Source organism: Carassius gibelio, chromosome B14 (assembly GCF_023724105.1).
Source record: "Carassius gibelio isolate Cgi1373 ecotype wild population from Czech Republic chromosome B14, carGib1.2-hapl.c, whole genome shotgun sequence".
Lineage (NCBI taxonomy): Eukaryota > Metazoa > Chordata > Actinopteri > Cypriniformes > Cyprinidae > Carassius > Carassius gibelio.
The window spans coordinates 10,374,322-10,401,069 of record NC_068409.1 but is presented as its reverse complement, the minus strand read 5'-3'; the positions used below and the strand labels follow the sequence as shown (position 1 = coordinate 10,401,069).

At 37.5% G+C, this 26,748-nt stretch overlaps 1 protein-coding gene across 3 annotated transcripts in view; it reads left to right on the top strand.

Moving 5' to 3' along the window:
- The window catches only part of adad1 (adenosine deaminase domain containing 1 (testis-specific)), a 35,206-nt gene that overhangs the window by 1,017 nt on the left and 7,441 nt on the right, over nucleotides 1–26,748 (top strand). For all 3 annotated transcript variants that reach the window (XM_052574614.1, XM_052574615.1, XM_052574613.1), the window contains exons 3-8: nucleotides 39–173; nucleotides 259–426; nucleotides 2,198–2,272; nucleotides 2,440–2,565; nucleotides 18,938–19,061; nucleotides 19,587–19,757. In XM_052574614.1, the coding sequence (XP_052430574.1) occupies nucleotides 39–173; nucleotides 259–426; nucleotides 2,198–2,272; nucleotides 2,440–2,565; nucleotides 18,938–19,061; nucleotides 19,587–19,757 (799 nt within the window). The remainder of the gene's footprint in view (nucleotides 1–38; nucleotides 174–258; nucleotides 427–2,197; nucleotides 2,273–2,439; nucleotides 2,566–18,937; nucleotides 19,062–19,586; nucleotides 19,758–26,748) is intronic.

Genomic DNA, 26,748 nt, shown 5'->3' with positions numbered 1-26,748 from the left:
AACAAATCAAGCACCACTGTATTTTGTCTCCTTTGCAGATTCCAAACCGAAAACCCTTCCCCGTGAACATATTGACAGATATAGGCGAGGAGATACGCACCCAGTGTCTGCGTTGTACCAGCTTTCTCAGGTTCTGCAGTTTCAACTGGATATGAAAGAGACTGTTACCACTGGTAAGTGATATCCCTCCTGATTTTAAGTAATGCATTGTCCAGTTCATTCATGCATTCAAGTTTTGTTTCCTTTGTGTCTGCGCAGTAGGAGTTACGGGGTTTTACTTTGCATTCTGTGCTGTGATTGATGGAGTCCATTATAAGACGGGAATGGGCATCACAAAGAAAGAAGCCAGGGCCAAAGCAGCTGAACTGGCCCTTGAAGAGCTCATTTCAAGTCTAGAAAATGATGGGATTCCTTCAGATGTTTCTGGTAATGATCTAATGATAATTGTAGGCCTCTTACTACCAGATAGAAAACTGAAATTAATATTATTCTGATAGAACTGATTAAATTTGAGCATGGTGCAAGTCAGATAAAAGCTTCATTCAAATTCAGAAGTGCACAGTATATTATTCATAAAAAAATAATGATTGAATGAATGAATGAATGTGTGTGTGTGTATTTATGTATATATGTATATATATATATATATATATGTGTGTGTGTGTGTGTGTGTGTGTTCCTGTAGCTCAATTGGTAGAGCATTGCCTTATCAAGCACATGTTTGGGGGTGATTCCCCGGGAACAAACGATAGGTAAAAATTGATAGCCTGAATGCACTGTAAGTCGCTTTGGATAAAACCGTCTGCTAAATGCATACATTTAAATTTAATAAATGTAATATATATAATATACACGCACACACTTATTTTAGTCACTTACTATATATGCATACTACTTTGTAGTCAATAAAAAAAAAAGAAGTTAATTTTTCAGAAAACCTATATTAAATTTAGCAAAGGTAAATGCTTTTACATGGTTATCAGATTTTAAAGGGTGTTTTAATTCAACTTTTCATTCATCAGTTTATCCTAAAAAAAAAGTGTCACTGTTTCCCCAAAAACATGAATTATTATCAATATTGATAATCAGAAATGTTTCTTGAGCAGCAAATAAGCATATTAGAATGATTTTTGAAAGATCATGTGACATAGAAGACTGGAGTAATGATGCTGAAAATTCAGCTTTGATTACAGCAATAAATGACATTGTAAGATATATCGTAAATATATTGTAATAGAAAACAGTTGTATTAACTTTTAATAATATTTCATAATATCACAGTTTTCACTGAATTTTTTTATCAAATAAATGAAGCCTTAAACAGCAGAAGAGGCCTCTTACAAAAACATGTAAAAATAAAATCATATCTTATTTATAAAAAATCTATATATATATATATATATATATATATATATATATATATATATATATATATATATATATATATATATATATTAAATTGATTCTGAACATAATTTTGACCATTATCAGTTGCCAATGATGAGATATTTATATTGTTTTTAATAAAACAAAAGGTGAAACACCTGACTTCAGCGATGTGGTTTAACCCTGGATTGCTACTGTATTGTATGTTCATTATTGGTCTGTTTTGTAAGCTTTCTTTCCATAGAATCAATGCAAGCAGTTAGTCAGCCGTTCCATTTTTAGCGTAAATATGCAAACTTCGAAATGAAATGTGAAAGTTTCCCCAGATGAAAGAGAGCATCCTCACTGTTCTCCCTCCCATCGAAACAGACCCACAGTCAGTGAAACTGTGGTGAAGCTTTTTCCTGTTTGAGGTCGGGGTGCAGCATTTATTTAAAATGCAAAAACAACAACAACAACACATTCACACATTGAGGTGGTGCTGCAATCTTATTTATTGCATCTTTTTAGTCTTTTACTATTGCAATTGCATAAAGCCAGCAAACATTTTATTACTTGCATTTTAAATTGTACTTTTTGATTTTAACAAACCTTTAACCCTATTAGTTAAACTTAGAGTGCAAACCATTTGAGTGCACAAGTCCTGCACTGCTTGATCTTGATTGGACTTGTGCCAATGGAATCATCTACAGTAAAACCTTTTAGAATATCTCAGCAATACCCATGCATTGCTTTGGACCACAAAACTGCAAGTCTTACTCACATTCACTTTACTTTTGTATTTTGCTTTTTACATTTTTTTATTTTCCAGAAGGACCTCCTCCTCTGCCAGTAAGAGAGAAGGACTCAACAATAACAGAAGTCCATTCTGGAAGAGCTGTAATTGGTAAATTCGTTTTTCAAGTCTGGATGTGTTTAATAGCCCAATTAAGAACAACTATATTCAAAGCGCAAATGTTTTAGCCATAATATACTTCAGAGCAAATAATAATGTCGGATTTGGAAATATTTGCGAACGTGACTAACAATTCCATTCTGGCTGGTTTAATGCAGAAAGAAAGAATCCCATTAAGGATCAGGTACCTGTTGTGGTGAGGGAGATGTTCACCAAGCTAATGGACAGTTACCCAGAATTCTCTGGCTGTGGCGGAACAGTAGCTGCATTTGTCATGCTGTCACGTAAGTCAGACGTACAGGATGTCAGACCACATTTTTTTTTTACTGTGGTATTAGTATTCATATGTCATGTGACATTTAAGGTGTTCTTTGTCACTTAATTATCTATCCTGCACAGAATTTGCAACGTTAGAGCTTTCGGGTGAACCTCAAAAAATAGGTCAAATACATATTTAAGCTCCTGTTTACTCCAAAATCAGTATAACAAATAAATTCTTATTGCTATAATGGAAAAAAAGTACTTTTAAAAATTATTAATTCAACATGGTAGTATTATTTGTGGTTCTACCTTTATGTTGATTCATAGTGATTTTATTATTTGTTTTAAATATAAAAATTTAAATAGTGTTCCTGTAGATCACTTGGTAGAGCATTGCCGTATCAAGCACAAGGTTGGGGGTTCGATTCCCCGGGAACACACGATATGTAAAAATGTATAGCCTGAATGCCCTGTAAGTCGCTTTTGGATTTTAATTTTAATTTAATTTAAATATTAACCCCTTTACGTGCAAACATCGCCGACGGCCCCAGTTTATTATTGTTTCACTTTCACAGCACATTAAACATCACTGTCTTACTTCATCTGGACAAACTGTGCATCAATTGAAAGTTTAAAGACTCTAGCTTCGATATTGGACCAATATTTTGATAAAACATGGTTGCAGTGACAGATATTTAGTAATTTATGTCAGGAGTGCAAAATAATACATCCGTATTATGCCACATTTTGAATAGAAATTCACCACTCACTCATATTCAGTCACGTCAGCCGCGGTTTATTTGTGTTCACATAGACTCACTGAACAGCGTCAATAAGGATTTATAGACCAAAGATGCATATCTGCGGAGATATATGGATATATTTACTGATGTTTACTTCATATTTCTTCAGACAGAATCCTCATTTCTATTCATTTTCCACGGATTTACGCGATCAGATGATAAACAGCCTCTCCCAGCGATCTGTGTATGTGTTTGCTATGTTGTCAGCTCGTGCTGTGTGTCACTCAGACTCCGATTGGGCCTTCCCAATGTCAATCTTAGAGTGTCATATCTGGACACCGCAACATCGTGTCACATGCTTCCTGCACACTTCCTGGTAGTTATCTGGCCAAAACAACACCGAAACACCTCTGTACACACGAAATATCCGAATAATAAACCCGCGATTACGATAGTAAAGCTTGGTATGAGACTTTCTTGAGATCTGGGGCGTTTTTATAAAAAAAAATCAAAAATGTACATCGGAAATGCTAACTTGTGCAGCGATGAAAAAGGCTACAAATAGCATATTTTTACAACAGTAAATGACCAAATTCCACCCCTGATCGCTAAAGGAAGTTATTATAAACACTCGATCGGGGTTTAAAGTGAGTTTTGAGTAAAAGTATACTAATAATTTCATAAATTGTCTGATGTAGCTTGATGCTAACGTTAGCTCCAATGCTACTAATAGCAGGTGCTTTTCTTCTTCATAATGCATTTTTGTCTCAATAATTCACGTCAAGGTCGTAAGAAAATGTTTTGTTCTAATTTTATAGTAAGACTTTTGATAAATAAGGGCTAAATGCAAAGAGAGTCTGAAGTGAGATCGCTGCTTTGTGTCTTTGTAAAGCCTGAAAAACAACAATAAAGGTTAATAAAGGTGGAATAAAAACAAAAGAATAATGATAAAAGAAAAATGCGGATAATGTGTCATACCTGGCGGAGGTGTGAAAGACTCGTTTGGTGAGAACAATAGAATCATGAATGGGGAGTTTTACAAAGCCAACACACATACAAAATACACAGGAGAGTTTACATGTGAGATCTTACAGGGATGACAAGGGCCATAAATCAATCTGATTAGCCTTCTCTAAAAACATATTTCAAATATTTCATAAAATTCACAGTTTTACAGATTCGATTATGAAATTTTTTATGAAGTCTTGGAAGACTTGTGGCCTTAGCTACACTGTGTTTTCAAACTCATTTCCTACATCAACATTTTTTAAAATACATTTAAAACATATGCTTTTAATATTTTTATTTTTGTTTTTGAGCTTATATATCTCTATTATCATAACAGTCTGAGTGATTCTGATTCCTGAACAGTAAACTTTAAAGTGTCAGCTTTGTGAACAAAGGTTGATTGAAACTGATGAAAATTCTAAGCTTCCTATCACTGTTTATAAGTCCTGTACATTAGGTTTAAATCCATCCAAGGTTAAAAAACATTGTCATTTTGTCAAAATATCATTTTAAAATTACCTCAATTCTCAGAGATCCCCAAACGGTTCGCGTGAAGCTGTTCAAAAGATTCAGTTTCCTTAAACCCCACCTTTCGGTAGCATACTGTGTTCTGATTGGTCAACTAACATAGTCAGGTTTGATTGGTTGTTCCGCACACACCTCCACGGTAAACTATGTGTTAGCATCTGTTTGGGGTGAATTATGTCTTATTCTCATCGCGAAGCAAACAGTAAAATAAAAAACTTGAACAGTCTCGCTGCTTTTTCTTCTGTGTGGAACAGAATATCTGTTTCCGGCAGCATTTGTTTAGTTTTAAAGTAGATATGTCAAGTTTTCTATAGATATCTCTCTCATGTCTCTTCCTTGAGTATTCACGGAGTTACACTTCATTTTAATGACGTGTTTGTACATGACGATCAGCGCCGATAAAGACTGCAGACAGCACACATACTGATAAGACGCTCGGGAGAAAACAGACACATAACTTCATAATCATACTTCGCGTTGTGATTCGGAGATGCTCGTTGGTCTAAATAAAGCTGGTAATTAACCCTCTTTTATGGCCAAACGCTTTGAAAATCCCGCCTCGTACTCACCGAGATTAGAAAAGCAGTCATCAGTGAAATGTTGTGAACACAACAAAAGGGATTTGTTGTACTGCTCTAGTATTGTGGTAAAAATGAATTTTAGCCATTGGTTTTTCTGATCTTCATTCTTTGGCAGTGAAAATAAAACTAACTTGCTCTACAATTAAAAACACACTGTCTCCTCGACATGATGCTATCACACCAAACAGAGCATCTGAGTGGGGGGTGGGGCAGGTCAGAGGTCAGTTTCTCCCAAGACGGTAGGCGGAGATTATTATGCAAAGTGTTCCTAGTGACGTACATAGAGATGGGCAAAAGATTTGAAATCTATAACGACTCGTTTCAGCGATTCAGAGTCGACTCCTTACTTTAGAAGCCAATAACTTTATAAATCGTGTACTTTTTGGTTCAATTACTTTGCACATTGTTTACACAGATGGACAGCTACATCATACACTGTAATACAGGTAATTTTTGATTTCCCATCTGTGTGGCTCTTTAAGGTGCAAAATATTGTGCATACACCACTTGCATTATTATTAATATATATCGTTGATATTCTGATATTTTTTTTTCTACGTACATTTAACCCATTCCAAATCACTTTTGGAAAAATTACTACTTTTAATTTTGTATTTAATCATTTATAAGTGATATACAATTGCCCATGAAGGCTGGAAGTGAAAAACTCCTTATATTCAGGTGTGCAGAATTATTAAACATGTTTTCTTTTACTGATAAAATGAGCAAAAAAGAGGTTTATCTCAGACTGAAAAGTCAAATATGATTAAATTGAGAAATATTCAAAACTAATGCAATACAGAAATTGCAAAGTTAAGACATGACCATTGAACAGCAAAATGCTTACTTGGTCATAAATGTGGAAAATAGGTGGAAAAGAACTGCATGAACTGCAAAAGATTTAGGGTGCTTTCACACCTGTAGTTCGGTTAATTTGGTCCGAACCAAGGGCAAACAATTATACATTGTAGCATTTTTCAGCTTTTTTGGTTCCTTTTCACACCACACTGATTGCTTTGGTCCGAACCAGTTGAAACGAACCAAAATGCAGTCACATGACAACATCCACATCACTCATTGGCCATGACGTATTTCCTAAACTGCTTTTCGATTGGTCAGAATTTACGTGCGGGAAAATTCCAAAATAACTGCACGGGCTGATTTTGTCCCTGGCCATTATATATTATATTGTTTGTATACACCACAATATGTAAACAATTCATTTATATAATGAAGTGTGGATGCGGTTTGAAAACAACGTTCTAATGCACTGCAAACGGCGAGCGGGCATCGCCCGTAACTTCAAGCAGAGGCGTGCATTAATTCTTCTTAACTCTGACATGCTCATGGTCATCTGACCAAATTTCTATGAGGCTCCGCACCTCCTCACTAGGGATGGGTACCGAAACCCGGTATTAAACTGGCCCCAGGGCTAAATTATGAAAGATCGTAGTATCAGTAAGATCTGACGCTATCGGTTCTGCTTTCGGTCATGTACTATGTATTTTAATAATGTAATCGTGCACATTTTATCTCACCAAACATTTCTAATGTGTGATCATATTAAGACGTTTGTCTGTGAGATCTGCGAGATCTCTCATGCGCACCGCGGAGGCTGTCCGTCAGTCACACACACCACAGGCTTTGGGGAAAAAAATCAGAAAGCGGCGTGCCTAGCGTTTTCCACACGTTTTTAGACGCCATATGTGAACGGCCCCTTACAGTACGAAAACTCCCACTTAATACAAAGAGTGACGATGGCAGAGACAGTAAAACGTTCCAAAGTGTGGTTATACTTCACTAGAGTTGATGAAGACAACGCTGGTTGTCGTAAGTGCAACAAAAATTTTGCATGTAAGGGCGTTCAAAAATGATCAGTACTTTTTGCAGTTGGGTCTCTTCGAGGTCGGATCACGTTCTCACCACAAACGAACCTCTCCAGAGTTCGTTTGAAAGCGTAGCGAGACCACCTCTTCAAGCAGGTCTCGGTACGCTTGTTTGGTCCACCTTTGGTGCGCACCCAAGTGCGATTGGTGCTTTCACACCTGCCCAAACGAACCGCACCAAAGCGGGACACAAACTCTGGTTCACGATTCAACTGAAATAAATATGGAAGGTGTGAAAGCACCCTTAAAGGGATAGTTCACTTTGAAATTAAATTTTGTTATGTTTTAGTTTACCTCAAGGGCATCCAAGATGTAGGTATCTTTGTTTCACATTTTGATATTTTTAGGTCAAACTGTTCTTGAGTGGAGTATTTAATGTAAATGTGTATATCGACATAAAAACAGAGTTTAAAATAACCAGATCTCTTAATTGATCATGCTTTTATCACGGTATACAGTATTATCACGGTATTAAAATTTTGTTTTAAAAAAGTGGTCATAATTTAGTATAACAAAAATAACTAAATATTTAAAACTATAAAGCATGCATTAGCATTCAAGGCAAGGCAAGTTTATTTATATAGCACATTTCGTACTCAATGGTAATTCAAAAAGAAAGTAAAAAAAAAAAAGCCATGAAGAAAAATAATCACAAAAATAAAACAAGCAATTTAAGAACTTGAAAATGATTTAAAAATTGACTTAAAAGGAATTTAAGACAGTTTAAAAATAGAATAAATATATATATTTATTTATATATATATATATATATATATATATATATATATATACACATATACAGGTGCATTTAAAAAAATTTAAATATCATGGAAAAGTTCTTTATTTGTAAATTAATAAAAAAAACTTTCTTATATTCTAGATTCACTGCACACAAACTGAAATATTTAAACTTTTTTTTTTTCCTGATGGTTCTCAAAATATTGAAATATTTTATTTTGAGTATAAATACTAGGTACCTCTTGGGCTAGTTTAGAATATGTGATCACAATTATGGGAAAGACTACTGACAGTTGTCCAGAAGACAATCATCAACACCCTGCACAAGGAGGGTAAGCCACAGAAGTTCATTGCTGAAAGGGCTGCTGTTCACAGAGTGCTGTATCAAAATATATTCATAGAAAGTTGATTGAGGTTAAAGTGTGGTAGGAAAAGGTGGACAAGCAACAGGGATGACCACAGCCTTGGAAAGATTGTCAGGAAAAGCAGATTCAAGAACTTTGGAGAGCTTCACAAGGAGTGGACTGAAGTCGGAGTCAGTGCATCAAGAGTCAACACACTCGGACGTCTTCAGGAAAAGAGCTACAGCTGTCACAATCCTAGAACCAAGCCACTTCTGAACCAGAAAAAAATGTCAAAGGCATTTCACCAGAAACAGAAACTGTTGCTCACTGGTCCACAGTCCTCTTATCAGATGAAAGTAAATTTAGCATTTCATTTAGAAATCAAGGTCTGGAGGAAGACTGGAGAGGCGCAGAATCCAAAGTCCAGTGTGAAGTTTCTGAAGTCAGTGATGATTTGGGTGCTGTGACATCTACTGGTGTTGGTTCATCGTGTTTTATCAAGTCCAAAGTCAATGCACCCAAATTCCAGGAGATTTTAGTCCTTTATGCTGGCTTCATGCTTCCATCTGCTGACAAACTTTATGGAGATGCTAATTTACTTTTCCAGCAGGACTTGCAGGACCTGCCCACAGTGCCAAAACCACTTCCAAGTGCTCTGCTGACCATGATATTACTGTGCTTGATTGGCCAGCCAACTCACCTGACCTGAACCTCACAGAGAATCTATGGGGTATTGTGAAGAGGAAGTTAAGTAACATCTGACAAACAACGCAGATGAGCTGAAGGCCACTATCAGAGCAACCTGGGCTTCAATAACGACTCAGCAGTGCCACAAGCTGAATCCCTCCATGCTACGCCACACTGAAGCAGTAATTCATACAAAAGGAGCCCCAACCAAGTATTGAGTTCATTATTAAACCTGCTTTGGTGATCTTGAAAATTTGTTTTGTAAATCCTTTTTAGATTCATCTTTGAGAAAATATTCACATTATTTTGAGATACTGAATTTTTTATTTTTCCTAAGCTGTAAGTCATAAACTATCATAAATAAAACAAATGAATCTAGAATATAAGAACGTTTGCTTTTTTTAATTAAATTACAAAAAATAAAGAACTTTTCCATGATATTGAAATGTTTTACACCTATACATGTAAGTGATGTGTAGTTGGCAGTAATATCTGCGGTTGCTGCGGATAATCCATGGGTTGGGTGATAAAAAATACATTTTATTATTTATATTAATACATAAACTACATTCTCTTAAATATGAACGTGTTTAAAATGCATTTTTTCATCAGGAAGACAGACACACTGGTTTCATTTGTGCATTCTCCAGATCGGGAAGTTGCAGTGATGAAAACAGTGATGCCTGTGTTTATGCTATTAAGAAAATGTAGGCTAATCTGGCCAAAAAACAAACAAACATTTGTTTTATAATTAAATGTTTATTTAAAAGACTATTATCTGTATATAATTTTGCCGTTATGGCTCCAGGATGGTTTTGTTCCATCCTTCACACACACACACACACACACACACACACACACACACACACACACACACACACAAACACACACACAAACAAACACACACACACTCATAGACATACACATAATTCATCTTATGTCTTTCTCAGTATTTTGACTTGTACAAATATCTAAACTTCCTTAAAGATATATTGGCTTGAGATGTAAAATTAGAATGACGTTTTGTTTTCTGATAAATAAAACAGAATTAAATATGTTAGTGCTTAAAATAAGAACGAATATCTGTCATTGGGAAACAACAGCTTGTTTTGCCTTTTAAATTAAATCGATTTTTTATGTAAATTGGGAGATATTTGTTCTTGTTTTAATTATAAAATCACTTCGTTTTGATCAGTTTCTCATAAAACAAGACTACTCTATCTGTCATTTTGCTTTTTAAGTAAATGTTCCTTGATTTAGAATCTTTAGATATTTCTACTGGAAAACAAGAACAAAAATACAGAGGAAGAGCATCACTTGCAGTGTGAGCAGAAGGTGCAGCGAAAGTTATTTACATATTCTAGTGTTTGGAAACATTAGGTGTTTACATTTTGTACAAAAATGTAAGTCATGGAAACTTTCTCTGAAGTGTTGCTAATACAGCTAAGTAAGTAAACATATTAACATATTGCATTCCATTCAGTTTATTTATTTATTTTTTTGCTCTGTCTTAAAAAGTCTTAATTTTACTTTCATAAAACCTGCAGAAACTAAGGGCCCTATTTTAATGATCTAAATGCAAAGTGCACTTTAGTGAACGGCGCAGGTGCACTCAGGGCGTGTCCATATCCACTTTTGCTATTTTAATGATGGAAAAAACGATTGGTGAGCCCAGGTGCATGGTCTAAACGGGTTGTCCCTATTCTTTTAATGAGTAATGGGTGTTTTTTGGGTGTAACTTGCAATAAACCAATCAGAGTCTCAACTTCCATTCCCTTTAAGAGCCAGTTGTGCACGTGCCATGACGGCTTTGCTATTTACACGGCGGAATTTGGCAAGCGCAAAGACAGAACGCTTCTCCGAGATGAAACCGAGCTGTTTGTGTGCGAGCAAATAGCCTAATTCTGATACATGCGATGATTATCCATTATGACATGTAGGCATATTTATATATATATATATATATATATATATATATATATATATATATATATATATATATATATATATATATATATATATATATATATATATATATATATAGCCTACAAAACAAATCTTATGCATTGCAATCCTTTAATTTTTTATATTTGGCATGTTTGTGTGCTGCTGTGCGTCCCTGTGTTTAATAAGCAGCATGCATGCTCTTTAACTAACAAAGAAAAAACATTGCGCCAGACTTTAGACCAGGTTTGAGCTGGTCTATGGTGCAGTCTATTTTCAGCTCCTTAAAATAGCATTGCCCCAGCAATGCGCCTGAACACACCTCTTTTTTAGACCAGCACTCTTTGGGCACAAAAATTACCGCAAATGTATTTACTAATTAAACGACGTGGCGCTGGACGGGAAAATGCGAACGGTGCTGGACTGAAACTAGCAAACACACTTGCGCTGCGCCTTGCATCACATTGCGCCGGGTGTATGATACTGTAGGGCCGTAAGTATTAATGTTAAATTTAATTAATTCCAGGGATTAGTATGTGGCATCCGAATGCAAATCTTTGCTTATCATAGTAATCCTTATTCACAAATCATCAACAAATGAAAAAGCCATGGATTTTCCTTTGATCAGTAGCTGTGAGAACCCTGCTAGACAGGATGTGTAGAGAATTCAGACAACAATGAATGAAAATATGTCAGGCATGGGGAGGTCATTGGGACAGACTGTAGCATGACAAGGGCAAGTGTGTGAAGAATGATCTTGCCTTGTTCATACTCAATTGCTTGCCCAAATACGTTTTGGAAAATCAAACTTCCTGCAGAGCATTGCGGATATTTTTTTACTTTATTAGAGACTTCTATTGCTCATATGCAATGTAATAGACAAATGTTAACTTTTTCTTGTATATATAATATCATGGGAGCACTTAGTTATGACAGTAGGTTGGAATTTCCACAGCGAAACTGTACAGACAGTGAGACGTTAAATAATGTTGAACCAAATATAGATATATGCCACAATAGGAAGTCATTATATGATTTCCTTTGAGCCTTTCTTTTTTCTTCAGCTTGATGCAATTATGAAGCTAAACCAGATAAACTGAAACACAGGAAATATTGGAAGTTGGAGGATTCTTAGCGATATAGGTAACATCCACAGGATGTGTGCATCCTGCTGTGTAATTTTAGACAAGCTAAATAGCCAAGGAAGGTAATGAGAGGTCTTAGGCTGGTTGGAAAGCTTGTTTCTGAAAACATTTACAGTAAAAGGAAGTGAATTGTGAGACATTGCCAATGAGTTTAGATTACCCTGAATGGCTTTTGTTTGTTTAAAAGTGGCAAGATGAAGAAAACAAATGTTAGGTATTAGCAAAACACTTTCCATAATTTTTCAGTTTTAAACAGGGCTCTTTTTGGTACTTTAATAAAAAATAAATAAAAAGGACTTTGTGCTGAAATTCAGCATTGCCTCCACAGAAATATAAATTAGGTGTTTTAAATTGTAATATTTCACAACAATATTCTTTTACATTTTTTTTTTTGTCAAATAAATTAAGCTTTGGTGTTGAGGAAAACAGTCACTTTAAGCCTTTGCAAAAAATATACAGGTGTTGGTCATATAATTAGAATATCATCAAAAAGTAGATTTATTTCACAAATTCCATTCAAAAACTGAACCTTGTATATAGGGCAGTGCGATTAATCAAAATAAAATACAGTTTTAAGTGTGCGTGATTTCTAAATCGCTTTATTGCGTCATTTTCCGTGGCCCTGACCTCCCGCAGTATGTTATCTGAACCAATCAGGATGCAGCGCACCCAAGTGGAACACGAGAACAGAGCAGACTGGGCATATGCCTAACTCCAGGTTCACACACTCTGTCTGTGATGCGTAGCCTTTTTTTTAAGAGTCCATGTTAATGGAACAGAACGTTCACCCTGCACGCTGTAAAAAGATGAGAACAGAAAAGGTTATAAATAGAAAGGTGCGAAAATATTTAATATCTTGCGCATGAGCACAGAGAGAGTTGTGAGTGCACAGGACACAGGTTGAGCGAGAGGAGACACATTGTAAGGCAGCATATATCTGATCCTTATACAGTCTATGATCTGAGCCCGCGCATCTGGTTTTGTTAACAGAACAAGGGAAATCTGCATGTGGGTCAGTGATGTGCGGGTTGATCCAAAATGAATGGGTGCCTTCGGTCGCCGGCGGTTGCCCGCGGTTACGAGTCATCCAAAAATATTTTTTATTGTATTCGTGTAACAGTTTAGTATGGAAGACAGGAGGCAAATGCAAGTTGAAAAAAAATCTAGTGCGGTTAACCCCTGGATGGCAAGCTACATTAGAGCAATGTCCCCACTGGATAACGTTAGACCTTAATCCCTCCGGCACAAATAAGCAGTTTGGTGGGCACCCGGGCGGAGGCGTTACCCCTTCTAAGGCCGTTCTGACCTTCGATTCGATCTCCCATGTGAGAGTGGAGACCACTAATGTCTCAGGAAGAATACACTCTGGATTGGACGGGCGTTCGGAATGGTCAAAAATACGTGACAAAGAATCGGGTTTGATATTTTTGGAACCCGGGCGGTACGAGATAGTAAAGTCAAAACGTCCGAAAAAAAGTGCCCATCGAGCCTGCCTGGAGTTCAACCTTTTGGCGGTGCTAATGTACTCTAAATTCTTGTCATCAGTCCATACTATAAAAGGAACCCCCGATCCTTCTAACCAGTGTCGCCATTCCTCCAATGCCATCTTAACTGCCAACAATTCTCGGTTACCAATATCGTAATTCCGTTCGGCAGGAGATAAATGATATGAAAAATATGCACAAGGACCTTGTCGTCTAAGGGAGAACATTGTGATAACACCACTCCTACCCCCACCTCCGACGCATCGACCTCCACCACAAACTGACGTGTAGGGTCAGGGGTAATCAAAATAGGGGCTGAAATGAAGCAGCTCTTCAGTTTGGCAAACACAGGCTCAACTGTGTTTGACCACCTGAACGCAGTCTTGGGGGTGGTCAAGGCGGTCAGAGATGCGGCTAATTGGCTGAAGTTGTGAATAAAATGCCGGTAGAAGTTAGCAAACCCCAGAAACCTCTGTAGGGCCTTACAGGAAACTGGACTTGCCACTCTACCACAGCCTTAACTTTCTCGGGATCCATGTGTATTCCCTCAGTCAACACGATATACCCCAGAAATGGAATTGACTGTGCATTTCTCCGCCTTGACAAAAAGCCCATTCTCTAGCAATCTCTGAAGCACTCGTTTAACGTGCTGCACATGTTCCAGGAGAGAAGAAGAAAAAATCAATATGTCGTCCAGGTAGACATAAATGAACTGATCAATCATATCTCGCAGCACGTCGTTGACGAGTGCCTGGAAGACCGCTGGGGAGTTAGAAAGCCCGAAGGGCATAACCAAATATTCAAAGTGCCCTCTGGGGGTGTTAAAAGCGGTTTCCATTCATCCCCTCCCTGATCCGAACCAAATAATAAGCATTGCGTAAGTTTTGTGAAAATTGACGCTCCCTGCAACCTCTCGAAGGCCGAAGACATCAACGGCAAAGGATAAGTATTCTTTACCGTGATGTTGTTCAGTCCCCGGTAATCAATACAAGGTTGCAGTGATCCGTCCTTCTTTCCCACAAAAAAGAACCCCGCCCCCGCAGGAGAAGAGGAAGGGCGGATGAACTTGGAAGCTAGAGAATCAGAAATATATTTCTCCATAGCGTCCTTTTCCGGAACAGAAAGTGAATATAATTTGCCTTTAGGCGGAGACTTACCTGACAATAAATCTATGGCACAGTCGTAGGGACGATGTGGAGGAAGAGAAGCAGCACGAGAATTACTGAACACTTCTTTCAGATGGAGGTACTCTGCGTGCACGTTAGACAAATCCACTGCCTCCTGTAACACAGACATAGACACAGATGGACAGGCAGACACTAAACAAGACTCATGACACTTTTTACACCAGGACAGAATGGAATTTGAGGACCAGTCTATTTTGGGGTTATGGAGGAAGAGCCATGGGTGCCCAAGGACAATGGGTGCCAGGGGAGAGTCAAGGATGTGAAAGGAAATAGTCTCAGAGTGATTGCAAGATGTGATGAGAGTGATGTCTTCAGTGATGTATGAGATGGTAAGGAGTTGCTGTCCATTGAGGGCGTAAACCATGCTGTGGTGCGGAAGGGGTCTGAGGGGAATGTGGAGCTTGTGTGCCAGTGTGCTGTCCATGAAATTACCCTCTGCCCCTGAGTCCAGTAGTGCTTGACAGTGGTGGGTCTGTGCTGACCACCTCAGTCTTACCGGGAGGAGCGTAGATGATGATGATGAGGTCTTCTTGGCGGAGATCCCACCCGATAGTAGCCCCATACGTACTACCGGGCTTGGCCCTTTTACCGGACAGGTGTAAGCTTGATGTCCGGCTCCCCCGCAGTAGAAGCACAGGCCAAGGGACCTCTGCCTCTCCTTCTCCTCCCGGGAAAGCCGAGCTCGCCCTACCTGCATGGGCTTGTGATCGTAGGAGGGGCTGGCCACATCCCCGCCGCTGAATCACACGTCTGACGGTCCCCTGGATGTGGTGCTGGGTAAGCTCCTCCTCTCCATCCGTGTCAGACGTGCGTCGACCCACAAGGCCAGTTCAAGAAGTCCATTGAAGTCCTTCTGGACGCGGTCAGCCAGCCCATGCAGGAACATGTCCCACTGCACCTCCTCATTCCAATGACACTCCACCGCCAGGGTCCGGAACTCGATTGAATAGTCCGAGACGGATCTCTCGTGCTGGCGTAACTCCGCCAGCCTCCTGGCCGCCTCCCGTACTGCGACGGCCCGATCAAAGACCCGTCTCACCTCGGCGTAGAGTGCCTGAAATGAGGCGCAGCATGGATCCTGGTTCTCCCACACCGCTGTCTCCCATAATGCCGCCCTCCCAGAGAGTAGAGTCAGCACAAAGGCCACCTTGGCCCTTTCATTAGCAAAGGTTCTGGGCTGTAGGGAAAAGTGCATGTCACAGCGGGTTAGAAATGCTCTACAGAGTTGGGCTCACCCGAGTACGTCTCCGGGATCGGGAGACATGGTTCCGGCTGGGAGCGGGTCTCCGATGGTACTGGGAGAACAGGCGGTGTGGGCGGCGCAGTTGGAGCTCGTAGTAGCTGGAACCGTTGAGTGAGCTCGGACACCTGCGTCACCAAGGCTTGAACCGTGCGACCAGTGTCGTTAAGACTCCTCTCCTGGGAGTCCATCCTCCGAACACTGGCGCTGAGAAACTCTTCGAGGGTGGAATGATGACTACTCGCTGCCTCCATAATGGTCAGATCGTTCTGTAACGGTTTAGTATGGAAGACAGGAGGCAAATGCAAGTTGACAGTTTATTGTAAGGAGATGAGATGGATGAAGGTTGGAGAGTGACGCAGGGACCTCGATGGCAGCACAAACTGGTGAGTAGGTGGGTTGAGCGCGCTGGTAGAGATGACGGTGGTGGTAGATCTGTGAGAGGTGAAGATAATCCGTGTGAGAGAAGAACAATCCAGAGACGACTGAACAAGAGACAAGCAAGGGCAGGAACATGAGAATCAGGACAGACATCTAACACAGAGGACCTCAAACAAGCGATAGGGATAACCACACCCTGGAGAGGATTGTGAAACAAAACCAATTAAATAATGTGGTGGAGATTCACAAAGAGTGGACTGCAGCTGGAGTCAGTGCTTCAAGAACCACTACGCACAGACGTATGCAAGACATAGGTTTCAGCTGTCACATTCCTGATGTCAAGCCACTCTCGAACAACAGACAGCATCAGAAGCATCTCGCCTGGGCTAAAGAACAAAAGGACTGGACTGCTGCTGAGTGCTCCAAAGTTATGTTCTCTGATGAAAGTAAGTTTAACATTTCCTTTGGAAATCAGGGTCCCAGAGTCTGGAGGAAGAGAGGAGAGGCACACAATCCATGTTGCTTGAGGTCCAGTGTAGAGTTTCCACAGTCAGTGATGGTTTGGGGTGCCATGTCATCTGCTGCTGTTGGTCCACTGTGTTTTCTGAGGTCCAAGGTCAATGCAGCCATATACCAGGAAGTTTTAGAGAACTTCATGCTTCCTGCTGCTGACCAGCTTTATGGAGATGCAGATTTTCCAACAGGACTTGGCACCTGCACACAGTGCCAAAGCTACCAGTACCTGGTTTAAGGACCATGGTATCCCTGTACTTAATTGGCCAGCAAACTTGCCTGACCATAACCCCATAGAAAATCTATGGGGTATTGTGAAGAGGAAGATGTGATATGCCAGACCAAACAATGCAGAAGAGCTGAAGGCCACTATCAGAGCAACCTGGGCTCTCATAACACCTGAGCAGTGCCACAGACTGATCGACTCCATGCCACGCCGCATTGCTGCAGTAATTCAGGCAAAAGGAGCCCCAACTAAGTATTGAGTGCTGTACATGTTTATACATTTCATGTTCATACTTTTCAGTTGGGTGAGATTTCTAAAAATCCTTTCTTTGTATTGGCCTTAAGTAATATTCTAGTTTTCTGAGATACTGAATTTGGGATTTTCCTTAGTTGTCAGTTATAATCATCGAAATTAAAAGTAATAAACATTTGAAATATATCAGTATGTGTGTAATGAATGTATATAATATAAAAGTTTCACTTTTTGAACGGAGTTAGTGAAATCAACTTTTTGATGATATTCTAATTATATGACCAGCACATGTATATTTTTCAAGTATAATGTAGATTCTGTTGTTGCTTATAACTCTTACCAAAATAATTCCACCACCACAGGAAATAAATAAGTTATAATTGAAATAGAAATTTAAATAGAAAACCTTTATTTTGAATAAAGACACAATTTATTTAAAAAATAAATATATTTTACAATGCTGTCAAAAACAGTAAATGAAACATTAGTGATAGATAAAACAATTACAATATTTGACTTTTTTCAAGCATTGTCATTTACTTTACACTCTTCATAATACTTATGTTAGAATGGAATTTTGGCATTTGAAATATTTTCTTGTTACCAAGAAATTCCATGATTTTATATGATGTGAGTATACCGAGTATTTTAAATCTCTTGGTGACCAATAAAGGGATACGTCACCCAAAAATGTTTATCTGCCTTCCCCCAGGGCATCTAAGATGTAGGTGACTTTGTTTCTTCAGTAGAACACAAACAGATTTTTGAAACAAACCATTGCAGTCTGTCAGTCATATAATGGATGTGAATGGAAATCATGTCTAAAACATACAATAATAAAAAAAAAATACACAAACAAAAGCAAATTAAACCCTGCCGCTCTTGACGATACAATGATGTGTAAAGACACAAAATGCTAGGTCTTTGCAAGAAACTGAACAGTATTCAAATAGGTTTTTTTGTAACCTCTCATGCACTGCAATGCCTTAACTGTCCGAACTGAATGAGCGCCTCCTCACAACACAAGCCTGCACATGATGCATCTTCTTTTTCTTGATTTACGGCGAGTCGCAGACTTATAAGTGCGTTAATGCCACTTTCTCTCAAGTGGACCATTGACACTCCTTATTGAGATTGTAGATAGAGTGTCAGTGGTCAATTTGAGTGTCAATGGTTTTGTTTGTACAGGTTTTTTTGTTGTTTGTTTATTGTATGTTTTAGCCGTGATTCCCATTCACCTCCATTGTAAGACTGACAGACTGCAAAGTTTTGTTTTAAAAATCTCTGTTTGTGCTCTACTGAAGAAACAACACCTACATCTTGGATGCCCTTTGGGTAAGCAAATAAACCACAAATTTTCATTTTTGGGTGAACTAGACCTTTAACTAATTATTAAACTTTAGTGTATAACAGCCAAAAATTTACAAGCACAACTTGCTGATGGACTATCCATTAGCTAGTGTTCACTCATTTGATCTAATCCCTAGTGCCCTTTGTTTCATCTGCAGCTGCTGGATGTGAGGTTGTTGCTCTTGGCACAGGCAGTTCGAATACCAAATCCAGTCCTGCACCCACAGGAAGAATCCTGCATGACTCACATGCAGCAGTAACCGCGCGGAGATCATTAATGAGGTAAGCGGGATTTTTAGTTGCAAGTGTTCCAGCTACAATTCCCATGAATATCTATTTTTAAAGTATTTTGGACTGTGGTTTGTACTTTGTTAAAACTGCCATCAAAGGTTTGGACAAACTTGACTGAATTTGGTGTTTCTCATGTTCTAAAAACATTTCTTGAAAGTAGATGTGTTCGACTGGCTGGTGAAGGACCAACGTTTGATTTCCATTTCAAATAAATGCAGTTCATTTGAACTTTCTATTAATCAAAGAATCAAAGAATGCATCACGTTTTCTAAATAAATATTTTAACATAATCATAAGACATGTTTCCTGAGCAACAAACTAGCATATTAGAATGATTTTTGAAGGATCATATGATACTGAAGACTGGAATAATGATGCTGACAATTCTGCTTTTATCACAAGAATAAATTACATTTTAACATATATTCGCATAGAAAACCATTATTTTAAATTTGCAATAATATTTCACAATATTTATTCACAGTGGAATTTAAATTTGTTTTAAATGTGCCATAGGTTTCTGTACAGGAACCTGTTGCTGTTCTTCAGTAAGAATAGTGCTCTGGAGGAAAAGTCAGTCTTTCAACAGGACCAGACCACGAAACTCCTCAGCCTCAAAAATCACTTCACGTTACACCTCTACCTGAGCCAACTGCCCAAAGGAGCAGCGCAGATACCGTCTCAACTGTACGTACACTTAAGTTACATATCTGATACATTAAGAGACAATTCTGATTGTATTGTACATCAATGAGATCTTTATAACACTGTAGCGGATACTTACGTAAAATTATATAAATATCAGTTTTCACTCTATATCTCTAATAATGTGTTAGTAGGGTGATATTTAGTTGAGGTTCAGAATTATTTTACCAAAAGTAAGAGGGATCATACAAAATGCATGTTATTTTTTATTTAGTACTGACCTGAATAAGAGATTTCACACAAAGATGTTTACATATTGTTAGTTATTGTTAGACAAGGTCTTTACAGGGGTCCTGTATCTTGGGCTCTAGTTGTCCTGGTCTCCGCTGTCTTTCATGGCATTGTTAATTTCGTTAACGAAGATGGTGATGAAAAATATTCGTTAACGAAAAATTTTTCTGTGACTAAGATGAGACGTTGACGAGCTAAAAATAATGTAGTGTGACAAAATTGATGCCGCATTTTCTTTAACTAGATGAGACTGGACTATAATGTTATTTGAGGTCTACCGGACATTCAAAATGCATCCTATAGGCTATTGTCTTTTAAAATGTGCGTCCCTGTCATTGGATTGTGATCGGATAAGGGCTGTTTGCATCTGGTCAGTATAGCAGCTGCAGTGAATGGATAGGCCTATAAAACGTGAACTAGTGATCTGAAACAATGGCCTCAGCACCCGAAGGGGTAGGGATGAGGTGACCAGATGTCCTGTTTTTCCCAGGAGTCACAATTCGTTGTCGATTAACTTAAAGGTCCCATTTTTCGTGCTTTTTTTGAAGCTTTGATTGTTTTTACAGTGTGCAATATAACATGTGTTGATGTTTCACGCGTAAAGAAACACAGTATTTTTCACACAATTCAATCTGTATACCGCTGTTTTCACTGTCATAAAAACGGGCTGATGACTTCCTTGTTCTATGAAGTCCCTCCTTCAGAAATACGTAACGAGTTCTGATTGTGCCAGCGGTTTCTGTGTTGTGATTCGACACCAGCTGAGCGCACGTAACCCTCATGGAAACGCGATTGGTCTAGTTTTGAGAAACAAGTGGGCAGGATTTGTTTTGAAAACCTGGCAATCCTGATCTGAACACACGTGCTGGAGTTGTACTTATAATCACAGGAGTGTTTATACTGACGAGATGCGCATGAAAATCGCATTTAATTTAGATTTTTCTGTACTGCCCTACCATCTAATTAACAAAGCTAAACAGCATTGCCCTTTGTGTAATAAGTTACAGAAACTGTTATAACGCACCAACTTAAATTAAAAATACACTTACCGGTTGTGGTCCATAAACAACCCTTCCAACAAGACCACGCCCCCTTTTTTGTGTATTCCTGTGGGCAGAGGTTAGTCAAAAAATGGTTTTAGTGACGTAATTACTGCAGGAATTAGAGGGATGTAGTCCAAACAGGTTGTTTTTTGTAGACGAATTCTGTTAAATAAAATATCTCGCTTGGCATTGAACTTTGAGCTTAAGAATTTTACAGATATTATTTATACTCTAACAACAACATTACACACTAACTAAAGTTTAAAAGATGAGATCATGGAGAATGGGACCTTTAACCCCTTTACGTGCAAACATCACCGACGGCCCCAGTTTATTATTGTTTCACTTTCACAGCACATTAAACATCACTGTCTTACTTCATCTGGACAAACTGTGCATCAATTGAAAGTTTAAAGACTCTAGCTTCGATATTTGACCAATATTTTGATAAAACATTGTTGCAGTGACAGATATTTAGTGATTTATGTCAGGAGTGCAAAATAATAAATCTTTACTTCATATTTCTTCAGACAGAATCGTCATTTCTATTCATTTTCCACGGTTTTACGCGATCTGATGATAAACAGCCTCTCCCAGCGATCTGTGTGTGCGTGCAGTGGTCACAGCTCGTGCTGTGTGTGACTCAGACTCTGATTGGGCCTTCCCAACGTCAATCTTAGAGTGTCATATCTGGACAGCGTCAGATCGTGTCACATGCTTCCTGTACACTTCCTGGTAGTTATCTGGCCAAAACAACACTGAAACACCTCTGTACACACGAAATATCCAAATAATAAACCCGCGATTACGATAGTAAAGCTTGGTATGAGAATTTCTTGAGATCTGGGGCGTTTTTATAAAAAAAATCGAAAATGTACATCGGAAATGCTAACTTGTGCAGCGATGAAAAAGGCTACAAATAACATATTTTTACAACAGTAAATGACCAAATTCCACCCCTGATCGCTAAAGGAAGTTATTATAAACACTCGATCGGGGTTTAAAGTGAGTTTTGAGTAAAAGTGTACTAATAATTTCATAAATTGTCTGATGTAGCTTGATGCTAACGTTAGCTCCGATGCTACTAATAGCAGGTGCTTTTCTTCTTCATAATGCATTTTTGTCTCAATAATTCACATAAGCTCATAAGAAAATGTTTTGTTGTATTTTTATAGTAAGACTTTTGATAAATAAGGGCTAAATGCAAAGAGAGACTGAAGTGAGATCGCTGCTTTGTGTCTTTGTAAAGCCTGAAAAACCACAATCAAGGCTAATAAAGGTGGAATAAAAACAAAAGAATAATGATAAAAGAATAATGCGGATAATGTGTCATACCTGGCAGAGGTGTGAAAGACTCGTTTGGTGAGAACAATGCAACGAATCGGGTAGTTTTGCAAAGCCAACACACATACAAAATACACAGAAGAGTTTACATGTGAGATCTTACAGGGATGACAAGGGCCATAAATCAGTCTGATTTGCCTTCTCTAAAAAACACACATGACATGGCCTTAGAAAATATTTCATAAAATTCACAGTTTTACAGATTAGATTATGAAATTTCTAATGAAGTTTTGAAAGACTTGTGGCTTTAGCTACACTCTATTTCTAAACTCATATCTTACATTAACACATTTTTAAATACATTTAAAAAATATGTTTTTAATATTTTTATTTTTGTTTTTATGTTTGAGCTTATATATCTCTATTATCATAACAGTCTGAGTGATTCTGATTCCTGAACATTAACCTTTAAAGTGTCAGCTTTGTGAACATATGTTGAATATGTATCTAGTCAGAAAGAATCATGAGCAGAAACCTTTTTATTTTGGGTATGTCATTTCTGTCTCCATGACAAAAAAGGACGTGCCTAGAAAGGGGTTAAAGTTAATGTATGGGGGTTAGGCGAAATCGCGCTGATATAAGTGTTCTCTCTCGCCCACGCACGCTCCACTTCCTCAGTTATCATATACAGTGTGCCATCAGTTCTCAGCGCTCAAATACACACACAACAGTCCAAATGTTTATCGTGTAGAGTATCTCACGTAAATATATTAGGTTATTGATTAAGTGAACGTGAACAGGTGTGTGAAAACTGAACGTGTGTCTGTATTTCATACATTTACCATTTATATTTATTAATGTATCAGACGCTTTTATCCAAAGCGACTTACAGATGAGGACAGTGGAAGCAATCAAAAACAACAAAAAGAGCAATGATATATAAGTGCTATAACAAGTCTCAGTTAGGTTAACACAGTACACGTAGCATGGGATTTAAAATAATATAATAAATAAAAAGAAAACGGAGAGAATAAAAAAAAGAATAGAGCAAGCTAGTGTTAGAGATCTTTACACGTACACACACACACAGACACGCACACACATAAAATTGCATAATAAATGAAAAGGAAATAGAATACAAAATTTTTAAATAATAGAATTAGAATAGTGAGTGTTAAAGTACATATATATATATATATATATATATATATATATATATATATATATGCCTTCCATCTTAAAAGAACAGTATTCCAAATTAAACCCCTATCTGTCATTAATATTACCCAAAAAATATGTTAAATAAATGTATACATGTTAAGTAAAACCTACTGTATCTAAAAAATTTGTTTAATTTGTATGTCTATTGTATTTGTCTAATTGTGCTTCTTTGAATAAATACACTCACCAAAAGGATTATTAGGAACACCTGTTCAATTTCTCATTAATGCAATTATCTAATCAACCAATCACATGGCAGTTGCTTCAATGCATTTAGGGGTGTGGTCCTGGTCAAGACAATCTCCTGAACTCCAAACTGAATGTCAGAATGGTAAAGAAAGGTGATTTAAGCAATTTTGAGCGTGGCATGGTTGTTGGTGCCAGACGGGGCCCGGTCTGAGTATCTGTTCAGTTACTGGGATTTTCACGCACAACCATTTCTAGGGTTTACGAAGAATGGTGTGAAAAGGGAAAAACATCCAGTATGCGGTAGTCCTGTGTTGGCGAAAATGCCTTGTTGCTGCTTGAGGTCAGATAATGCACCATGTCACAAAGTTCGAATCATTTCAAATTGGTTTCTTGAACATGACAATGAGTTCACTGTACTAAAATGGCCCCCACAGCCACCAGATCTCAACCCCATAGAGCATCTTTGGGATGTGGTGGAACGGGGGCTTCATGCCCTGGATGTGCATCCCACAAATCTCCATCAACTGCAAGATGCGATCCTATCAATATGGGCCAAAATTTCTAAAGAATGCTTTCAGCACCTTGTTGAATCAATGCCATGTAGAATTAAGGCAGTTCTAAAGGTGAAAGGGGGTCAAACACAGTATTAGTATGGTGTTCCTAATAATCCTTTAGGTGAGTGTGTATATATATAATATACAGTACAGACCAAAAGTTTGGAAACATTACTATTTTAAATGTTTTTGAAAGAAGTTTCTTCTGTTCATCAAGCCTGCATTTATTTGATCAAAAATACAGAAAAATTTTTAATATTGTGATATATTATTACAATTTAAAATAATTGTTTTTAAATTTATTATACTTTAAATTATCATTTATTTCTATGATGCAAAGCTGAATTTTTAGGATTTATTCATTATCACATATAATAACAATATACACATTTTACATAGTGTATATTTGTAATAACAATATACACTACTGGTCAGTAATTTGGGGTCAGTAATTTTTTTATTTCTTTTTTTTTTAAATGAAATCAATAATTTTATTCAGCAAGAATGTGTTAAATTGATAAAGTGATAGTAAAGAAAATATATTATTAGAATTTTTTTTTTTTTGAATAAATGCAGTTCTTTTTAACCTTTTATTCATCAAATATATTAGACAGCAGAACTGTTTCCAACACTTATAATAAATAAATCACTCACTTCTCTTGACTGAATTACTTTGTAGTTTTAACATTCAAACCAAAAATTATTCAGACACCAGATATAATTTTTTATATATATAGCAAAACTGTAATAATGTGAGAAATGTTGAAGGTGTCTGAATAAATGTAGGTTTGATTGTATATTTCATTTTTACATTGAAGACTATCCAGGGCTATTTTACATTTAATTATTTGGTTTCTGTACCTTGACACCTACACACTTGAAAAAAACTTAAACATTGTGTAAACAAATAAATAAAAATAAACGAACATACAAATTAAACAATTTCAAACAGGGCCCACTGGTACAACCTTCACCGGGGCCCCGCTGACCTAAATTTTGGTAACTACAGTTTTGCTAAAACTATTGACTTAAACTATTGACTAAAAGTAATGACTAAAAGTTGACAAAAATGCAATGACTTTTCATCGACTAAAACTATAAAAGACTCAAGTGACTAAAATGTGAGACTTTTAATTTTTGTCTCAAGACTAAGACTAAATTAAAAAATGCCTGCAAAAATTAACACTTTTTCAGGGCTGTAGAGGTTCTTTCTTGGTTCCGATCCACCATCTGGTCTGGATACAGACTGGATCTGTAGGCTACGGTGACTTCGGAATAAGAGAGAAACAGACTAATATTAGCGTAGATGCCATTCTTCTAATGATTTAGCAAGTACATTGGGTGTTTTGGGAAGTGTTCCCGGTTCTGGTTGACCTAATTAATGCATCCTAAAAATCCTTTAACGAATTTGGATATTAGAAGTGTATTAGTGTGTTATGTGTAAACCAGGTTAAAGAGATGGGTCTTTCATCTAGATTTGTGTGTCTGCCTCCCGAAAAATGTTAGGTATCTATACGATGTTTGATAGGGAGCCAGTGCAGTGTTGACAGGACCGGGATAATATGGTCTTACTTCCTGGTTATAGTAAGAAGAGATGCTGCATTTTGGACCAGCTGGAATTTGTTTATTAAGCGTGCACAACAAACACCCAATAAAGCATTACAATAATCTAACCTTGACGTCATGAACACATGGATTAACATTTCTGCATTTGACATTGAGAGCATAGGTCATAATTTATATATTTTTTTGAGATAGAAAGATGAAGTTTTACAAATGCTAGAAATGTGGCTTTGTAAGGAAAGATTGCTATCAAATAGCACACCTAGGGTTTTTAGGTCCTGTAATTAACACCTCAGAATTTAGCAGTTATTTTATGTCGACTATGCATTCTGTTAGTTTTTCCAATTGGTTTTTCACCAGGCCGCAAAGAAATATAGAACTCTGTATCGAAGAGAATACCAGAACACATTATCAGAACTTATTGCTTGCCAAGCCATGTTATTTTTAATTTGCATCAGGAAATTAAAAGTAACTTTGAAACCTCAACTAGGAGTCACGCAATACCAAATCTCTTAAATCCTCACATCATAATTTTCTGGCCTCCGTTTTTTTTTAAATGAACTGTGGTTTATTTTTTTGTTTTGTTTATTCACGACTACACAAACTTGGTCAATATGTAAATATGAGATGTCACGTCTGTGTTATTTAATTTGCGTGTTGTTAGTAAATCTCCAGAATCTCCAGAATTTCCATGGCCTTTGGCGCTGTTATGGAACTGCGCTCTTGCGCTTGTTTGCCCCGTTTAGTAAAACTGGCCCTTTGTCTTCTGAGAAACATGTATCTAACTTCTGTAGCCTCTGAAGGGCAGTACTAAATAAAAACATATGAAATGCAAAATAAGAAAAATGTATACATCTCTGTTCTGTTCAGAAGTTTTCACCATTGGCT